We start from the raw sequence: 8,839 nt of genomic DNA on the forward strand, positions 1-8,839 counted from the left end.
ATATTTATCGACATTAAGTTTATAAAAGAATCAAATTCTTATTAGCGATTACTTAGAATTAAAAAATGAAATTATGAAAAGTTTTTTTCTTATTTAAACCCTTCTGAACAATCTACATTACATAATCATTTTCTACGAGATGTTGAGAATGTCGGACTCGAAAAACCATATATGCATGTCTGGTCCAGATCCAAGGCTTTCACAAGCAATCATCTTGGTATGTTGTGTGAATTTGGGGTTTCATCCTCATGTGTACTTTTATATTAGTTGTTCCTCTTTTACTCGTGTCAAGTATCAAATCTTTAAATTTCAATTTGGTAATGAATAGTTAAAGGTAGATATTAAATATCGCATATTAAAATTTGTTTTGATAATACAATATAGGTACCTTAAACTTTGATTTGATATTATATTCGGTAATACAAGTTCATTATNATATTAGTTGTTCCTCTTTTACTCGTGTCAAGTATCAAATCTTTAAATTTCAATTTGGTAATGATTAGTTAAAGGTAGATATTAAATATCGCATATTAAAATTTGTTTTGATAATACAATATAGGTACCTTAAACTTTGATTTGATATTATATTCGGTAATACAAGTTCATTATTCTAATAGTTCTTTTTTCTTTTAAAAATTATTATAATTGCCCGACTCAAAATATATTTTTTCATTCACTTTTTTATTACAGGGCAAAACAATCATTTTTTAAGATTGAAATATTAATGAGATTGTATTAGGTATATATTTTGAGCATTCTCCTCAACTCAACTATTAGTAATGAAAAGAGGAGAACTATTAGGGGAAAAAGTTGTCTTCCATCTAGATTTAAAGAAGATGCGGTTTGGTGAATTGAGAATTATGCAAATCTAAGATGATATTTGAACATCTAAAGAGGATTTGTAGAATTCTCACTTCCCCATATTTTCTCTCTCATATTTAGGAGATTTGTTTTCTTACAACATTATAAAAGATAAATTATTAAAAAATCATATTAATGTAAAAATCCATATATATGTTATCACATTGAACAAGAATTTAATTATAAACAAACTCATCATGCATTAGTTTACTAAGAGGTTAGAAATATCCTATTAAAGAAGCAAAAATAAAATGTCCGTGCATATAATCTTATTTGATGAACTCATTGATGATCAAAGTTGAGAATAAAAAACTAACACAATTTACTCAAAAGGAGTGAGGTTCTTTGTATATTTTACTCCTTCCAAACCCTATGTTTAGGACTACACGTGATTTTTTGTTGTGTGAAAGTTGCCAAGAAGAAGATAGTGTGGTAAACGTCAAATTCGTCTGTGTCTCCGTATTTATCCTCTTCATTACAACTTTCTTACAACAAGAAGCCATATGCAGCCCGGAACGTGAGATGTAATGAGAGTAGAGTATACAAAGATCTTGCTCCTACCACAAAGAGATTAAGATGTTCTCGACTCGAGTAACGTTTACGCACAAAATTGAATATCATTTTGTGAAGAAATGAACAAACCTTAGGATTGCTCACCGTTAACGTGAGAGGAAAAAATATTTGTTTATTTGTACAACATAAGGCCAGTGAAGTTTGAAAAAAACCCTAATTCAAAAGGTTTGAAGTTGGGGACTGCCAAGTCTAATTCAAACCCAAAAAACAGATGTTTGACTTGAACTTCAATCATTTGGATTTGAAGTTAGGTTTGACATTCTCAAATTTCAATCACAGGTCTGAAATTGACTATGAAATGGCTCAATATGTATATAAAATGATTAGTAATTTTCAACTATATTTCTTTAGACAATGTTCCGCCAGGCTGTTATTTGTGCACTTGCCCTGCACCCTATCCCAACTTGGACCTACCCAAAATGTCTGGAATAAGTCCAACCTTACGAAGAGGCCAGTTGAAACCATTGAAGAGATTATGGACGGAGCTAAAAATGAAGGATACGATACCCAGAGCTCGAAACTTAGATACTGATATTGTTCAACAGATATTTCAATTTATGCATATAAAAGCTATACTCTGTACAAGCTCATATGCTGCATGTGAACTCACTGAACAATGTCATTCTAAAGAGAGAACGACCAAGAGATCTGGCCAAAGACAGCAAACTGGTTAACTTTCGCTGGAAAATTTGCTCATGAAGATTGTAGGCAAATTGAAACTACATTAAATTATATACAAGCAATTAAAAGGATAAAGCATATGTCGAAGCAAAGTCTGTTATAATATCTGAGCTATTGCAGTTTTTTGGTAGTTATGATTGCATTCCTCAGTCGGCAAAATACATATGAGATTTCTGCATCTGTTCAATTAAGAAGTATCTTCTCCCCTGTAAGAGATGTATAGCATATACTGCAGAAATGTGCAAATTAGTAAAGTATATTTACTCCTAATTAGTAAAAATGTTTGCCCTGCTAAATCCCTAGACACGTTCAGATATGAGTATTGCCAAAAAAGGAAGTAAGGACCTAACTCCAAACAGCACCATTAGTGGAGCCGCAAAAAATAGATTGTGTGAGAGTTCATCAAAATCTTCACTGGTCAGTAACACTGTTGGGCTTTTTGTTAGTGTTTTCTGTTCCCTTTCCTGGGGTACTGACACTATAATGCTGGTAAAAAAATGTCACTTCTTTACCCAATGCTTAAATTGGAACATCTGGACAATAATTCCTGTAACGAAATTCAAAATAAGCAATGTTATCAGAAATTACTTATATGTAATTATTTTTTACAGTAAGGACGTACAAGTAATGTTATAAAAACTGCACTGTAGAACTACCACATGTTCTCCCTCAGGGGTTAAGATCCAGGAGGAACCTCAGGTACTAGGCTTTTCTTATTCTTCAACTGTGAATTTCAGTTTAAATGAAAGACCATGCAATCTAATGAAAATTTTGCAAGATCTGATTTGTTTCAACGACAAAGAGACTTATAATGTAGCAATTAAAAAGGCTACTAAGAGTATTTTGTCCTAAAGCCCACATTTGTTATTATTTTCAAAAATTTCACACACATCACAGCACCAGAATCAGGATCATCTAAATGTCACGAGTTCTGAAACTCAACTTTCTAATTGTCCACATTAAATGATACAGAACAATGCATTTTAATCTTCCCAAGTAAGATATAGACAATGGTGGTGCAAGTTGTGATGTTCTGCAGATACTGATGCAATATAAAATTGTAGGAGGTGCATTGAGAGCATTAATGTGTATTCTCTTTTAGCATATAGAGACTAATAAAAAGAAGCAACCTGATATTTTGTTGAATTAAGGTTCTCAGCCTTCTGTTTTTCAATCAGCTGGCTTCTAGTTTCACCACTCAACTTCAGATGCACAACCTGAAAAGAATTTTAGTTCAGAGTCACTAACTGGTCCACTGACATTCTTTTTTTTATGTAGTTCCATTGATACCCATTAGATGCAATGAGTTGTTTCACTAACATATTTTATCAAATGAAAAAGATTTGGTGACCAAAATTACAGTGCCCATTCTCTCAAAAAGTAACATTCTTCAGAATGATAGTACAATTTAATGGTTTCTAAATCAACTGCAAGGCATGGGTATGAGAAGCACTTGGAGAAGTTATTTCAAGAACTAAAGTTGTGTACTGTTTTGCAGGGTTTGGTCCAGTCACAAAACTCATCAACTCCTGAGCAGGAGCATTCACTTATTAGTAACATAGAAAGGAAACGAACAACCATTCTTCCACCAAGCGACATTAGGGCAAAAAGTATCGCTAAAAGGTATATTTTTCTTGAGAGAGATACACTTGATTAAAAGTTTGCTGGCACAATGTTGTGGCTTCATTTAAGCATATGCAACTCAAGAAGAATGGTCTATCCTCATGGTTCTCCCATGTAGAGCAGTTAATACAAAATAAGTTAGCAATGGTCTGTCTGGGAGGTTTCTGACTTAAGAATTTAGCTAGTCGTAAGTGCTAAAGCCACAGTTTCAAGTTTCAACGAGCACTTAACAGTCAGCTAAATCCAAGTAAAGAAATATCGATAGTCATGTATCTTTGAACATGAGATGTTTTGATTGCATCTCAACTCCAAATTACTTCTTGAAGGCTAGATGTCTTACAAACCTATCTAGTTGGTCAAAATTGACCACTGTAAATAGCCCAGGATAATTTTGTTAGCTCCCTAGATTTAACTTAATTTACTTATCTGGAGCTAACCAATCTCTTTTTGTTATCTCAATGGTGCACCTGTTTACTTCATAGAAATTAATTTTTTCACCTCAAGCTATGCAACATATCCACACACAATGCTCAAGTGATCATGTCCGATTAGAGACTAACATTAACCCCATGAGACCAGACGCTTAGCTTCTCAAAAAAAATTTAAAATAAAAGCATAATTATGTGAAACCAATGATTACGAATTTTATACATTGAGAATACTAAACAAGGCGGATAGAACCTTTATACCCTCAAAATAAAGACTGCATCATATTTATCAATGTTATGATAAGAACAGACAAGTTCAGCAAAACATACACAGATATGAATCCTTTAGCTCACATCATCAAGTAACATATTAAGAACTTGATCACAAACTGTAAGTAAGTAGAGGAATAAACAGCAGTACCTGAAGTAGCTTCTCTACAGAGGAAGGATACAGGTACTGACTCAACCTTCCTCTTTCATCATTCAAACACCGTTCAACCTAACAATAGCACCTTTAATTAGAACAATAGTAGAGAAGAACATTTTGTTAGAAATGAGAAATCCTCTGAAAGAAACAAATTCATCCAGCACACTGCTGTTTTCAAGACAAACATAGAAACCTTCAATATATAATCTGCTGAAGAATAGCTAAACAGCCACTCTGAGGCAAATCGAGAGTAGCAACTGTCTGTATCTGCAAGCAATTTCTCCTCAAACATGTAATAGTACGTTCCTTTCTGTGGCCCACCATTTTCCCAGAAAAATGTAGAAAGGCCCTGTAGTAGGCTCCTGTCAATTGGTTCCTCCCTACGGTCTTGACTTATCTACATGTGGCATACTGTAAATAACTAGTTGTTCATAGTTGAAATCAACAAACAAACTTGACATGCTACATCAAATTACCAGTAAAAGTGCAGCATCAAAAAGTTTTGGAAGGAGATCACAGCAAACCTGAAATGGACAAATGAAAATCAGTATATTACGAAGTTTCTGCTTCTACAAAAAATTAACTGGAGACGATTTTCTGTAGAATATACAGAGACATTTACCCTATTCTGGAAACAAGAAAGAGCAACCTCTTTAAGGGGTGCAGAACTTTTCTGATCGCTGCATTTTCTATCAAGGTAAAGGAAAAACCCTCCGAGACACTTCACCATTGCTTTGTAATTTGCCCAGACACGTAAGAATTCAGCTAACAGAGAGGTACCACTCTTATCTTTCAGAAAAGGCAGAACCTAGAAGCAAAGTGAAAGTGATATTCAACACAGGATATTAGCCAGTGTAAGACAAGGAGAAGTTGCTAATAATAGACAAACCCACATTCATTACATTGCTTTACTACCAAGTGCAGATGCAGCTGGAAACTACTAAATGTTTTAGTCTGCAATCATGGCCAAAGTTCAAGAGACAAGGAATCAAGGACCAACATTTTCTCTTAGCTAAAATAATCTCTAGTCTAAAATTCATCATTTGAGAATATAAGCTCTCTAAATAATGTAATTTAGTCAAATCACAATTATAATGACAGAGGTCGACTGCGTCAAAGAGCACATTAGATCACTTACTAACCTTACCACCGAGTATACTCTTAAACTTAAGCTGCTCAAATGGAACACATTCTTTGAACAGCTGAGGCTCTGATAGTAATTCTCTTATTCGTTTTTTTGGAGTGTGTGAGTGAAAAAGTTTTCCTTAGACAAGTACTAAAGAATTTCAGCAGCATTTAGCTACAATATTACAAAGAAAAAACAATTTTATGAAGCATTCTATATTCAAATTAACCAACAAACAGAAATAAACTGCACATCCTTTGCATTCTACCTGTTCAAAATGTGAAGAGTGACTTCTTGTGTGCTACTGACCAAAATAAGACAATAAGTTCATATTGAATTAAGATATTTTAGCAGATGTAGTCATAGTTAGGATAACACTGAAGTCTGAAGTTGTTCATAGAAAATATGATTTTTTTAATGAAGTTTCCCACTGATGGTCCATAAAACTAACCTTGAAGTGTATACTCTCATCCAAGACAGCATGATACTTTTGAAGAAGTTCTGCTGATAAATCATGTGGCGGAGGTTGAATACACGAGCGATAAACACAGCTATCAAGTGTTAAAGGTGCAAACTGAAAGGGAAAATAGTAGCACCAAATTTTCTGGGACTATATTACATTATTGCTACCTAAGAATTAAACAAACAGGACAAGTATAAAGGCAAAAATAATAAAAGATATGCTAACACGTCACTTGGATCATTAGTGAAAGGAACATAGTCTTAGATCTAATTAATTTGGGTAGTACTCCAATGCAACTAAAGAAAATAAGTGAAAAACTGACACTCAGGTAGTTTCACGTAAAATTGACAATTTCAAAATCAGGAAACACGGAAATCATTATCTTTAGCTAATAAGCTGGTAGAAGCCATGCTGATGTTGACATACAAACAAGTTGGGTGAATGTACATGCATGAACCTCTCTTGCATCTCTTTTTTTGCACAAATGAAGATTAAAATAGTATTTCAGACAATAAAACAGCAAATCATTTTGATCAAACCTATATGCATATTACTTGAACAAGCCATGGTTGTTGTACTTATAATTACCATCAGCTTAATGTAAAACAAATTAGAATACCAACAAGGAAAATACAAACAGAAAGGATCAAACAAACAGCCGAAAGAAAGGGAAACACAAACATCAATACCTACTACTATCACTACACTTCAGTCCCAAAAGAAGTTGGGGTCAGCTATCTGAATCTTCATAATCTTGTTGCTTCATTTAAAAGGAAAATGCAATAACGACAAAAACAAAACCAAATAGATCATACAATGTCGTCTACCAGTGATACACAGCAAATTGATTGACATAAAGAGAGAAAATTCATCTTTGGTAATTCCAAAATCCAAGCAAAGTTCATCTTCATCAGGCGAAAATCAAGAAACAAAAAGATTTGAACCATCATTAGCTGATCAAAGTATTAGTTTCTGGCTGCCACTTGCGTTAGGGAATTCTCAGTTACAATTTCTTTAAAAAAAACACATCTCCGTTCTCCCCTCAAAACATAGTGTTATACTAGTAGCAATACCTCAAAATATAGTGTTAAACTACTAGTAATAAGAATAAGGTAAACCATAACAAATTTCCAGGATACTCATAATATCTCATGTATTCTTCTGATGTTACCAGCTTACTGGCAGGGTAACCATCCATAATCAACTTCACTTTCGTAATGCCCTCCTCTAACGTCTTCAAGCTCTCATCTAGTCTCTTTGCATTACTCATTCTCTCAATTCTTCCACCTATTCAAATTTCAACAAAACAACCACAACAATCAATAACAACAACAACTTTCCATTGTCATATAAAAACTATATAAGAAAAATATAGGTAAACCCTAAAAAGTACAAAAGAACACGCACAGGGTACATCAACTAACATAATCCCTACACATTCATTCATTCATTCATCAGTTCAGATACACTAGTATATCACAATTTTCATACACTAGTATATCACAATTTAATATGCTTTATCAACCCAGTTATACAATTGTAAACACTAGTATATATTTACTGGAACGATCATTACTGTATACATGTACATTAAAAAAAAAAGATCAAAAGCACGAAGAACAAACGATTAATCACTGAAAATTACCGAAAATTAATAGAAAACAGAGAGAAAATCTGGCGAATCAGAGTGTTACCGATTAGGGTTTATGAGGGGGAATGGAAGGAAGTTTTGTACTTTGCTTAGACGTCTGTTTCTATGTGATGAATGCATGAAAACTGGGGAAAAAAGCGAAAATATAAGTAAAGTTGAAAGCTGCCTCAAAAGCTGATTTTCCAGTTGTAGAAAATAAGACGGTGTCGTTCTGTTCTAGGTAACTCTCCATAATTATATTGGGACATTCGGCGCATGCTTAAAATGTGGAGTAATTAGATTTTTATTTTGTTACACCTTAAATGAAGCAACAATTATTCACTTTAGACTAGCAAATATGTCATGTTTCTTTTCCCACCTACTTTATTGTACACCATTTATACATATTAATCTTTCATATAATTTATATTCATCGAAAGCAAGACGAAGGGTTTGTGAGGAAGATTCAATGGTTCTACAACTGTAATAATACTTACCAAAACGACCATTTCACAATCAGTTATCTACTTAATTACACTTTCGATATGGATAATATAATCATCGAAATTCCAATAAAACTTACTAAAAAGACCATTCAACGACCACTTGCCTACTTAATTACACTTTTGACATGGACAATATAATTATCGAAATTCCACAAGTATAATTGGAAGAGGGTGGAGGTGTAAGTAAACCTTACCTCTATTTTTGTAGGATAGAGATGTTTAATCCTCCATCTGTTTCTATTTGTTTGACCCAACTCATTTTTAATCTCTTTCAAAACGAATGACCTTTTTTCCCTTTAAATAAACAACTCTTTAATTTAAACTTTTCAAATGATATGTATTTGAAATCACAAAAACNGAGATGTTTAATCCTCCATCTGTTTCTATTTGTTTGACCCAACTCATTTTTAATCTCTTTCAAACGAATGACCTTTTTTCCCTTTAAATAAACAACTCTTTAATTTAAACTTTTCAAATGATATGTATTTGAAATCACAAAAACTAATGACAATTTAATATAT

General features: G+C 33.1%; 1 protein-coding gene across 4 annotated transcripts; it reads right to left on the reverse strand.

Moving 5' to 3' along the window:
• Positions 1-2,029: 2,029 nt before the first annotated feature.
• On the reverse strand, positions 2,030-8,043 carry LOC107013940 (cullin-1-like). Of its 4 annotated transcripts, XR_001456169.2 has the most exons (10): positions 7,877-8,041; positions 7,322-7,469; positions 6,171-6,270; positions 5,216-5,401; positions 5,070-5,117; positions 4,787-4,990; positions 4,588-4,665; positions 3,246-3,332; positions 2,466-2,662; positions 2,030-2,344 (listed from the first exon to the last, which is right to left on the reverse strand). XR_001456169.2 is itself a non-coding variant. In XM_027917222.1 (9 exons), exons 2-9 carry the CDS (start codon positions 7,450-7,452, stop codon positions 2,624-2,626), a joined length of 846 nt encoding a protein of 281 aa, XP_027773023.1. In that variant the 5' UTR covers positions 7,453-7,469; positions 7,877-8,043; the 3' UTR covers positions 2,030-2,623. The 4 variants fall into 4 exon arrangements, 3 of the variants coding, with proteins under 3 accessions (XP_027773023.1, XP_015069314.1, XP_015069306.1); XM_027917222.1 differs by having other exon boundaries at positions 2,030-2,662; positions 5,243-5,401; positions 7,877-8,043; XM_015213828.2 differs by having other exon boundaries at positions 2,030-2,662; positions 7,828-8,042.
• Positions 8,044-8,839: the final 796 nt, after the last annotated feature.

The sequence above is a fragment of the Solanum pennellii genome, chromosome 1, assembly GCF_001406875.1.
Source record: "Solanum pennellii chromosome 1, SPENNV200".
Classification (NCBI taxonomy): Eukaryota; Viridiplantae; Streptophyta; class Magnoliopsida; order Solanales; family Solanaceae; genus Solanum; species Solanum pennellii.

Coding starts and splice junctions, on each gene's coding strand:
- LOC107013940 (XM_015213828.2), bottom strand. CDS start 7,452: ATGAGTAATGCAAAGAGACTAGATGAGAGCTTGAAGACGTTAGAGGAG. Junction 4,991..5,069: donor TTGATGCTGCACTTTTACTG/GTAATTTGATGT, acceptor TGCCACATGTAG/ATAAGTCAAGACCGTAGGGA. Junction 2,663..3,245: donor TTAATTCAACAAAATATCAG/GTTGCTTCTTTT, acceptor ATTTCGTTACAG/GAATTATTGTCCAGATGTTC.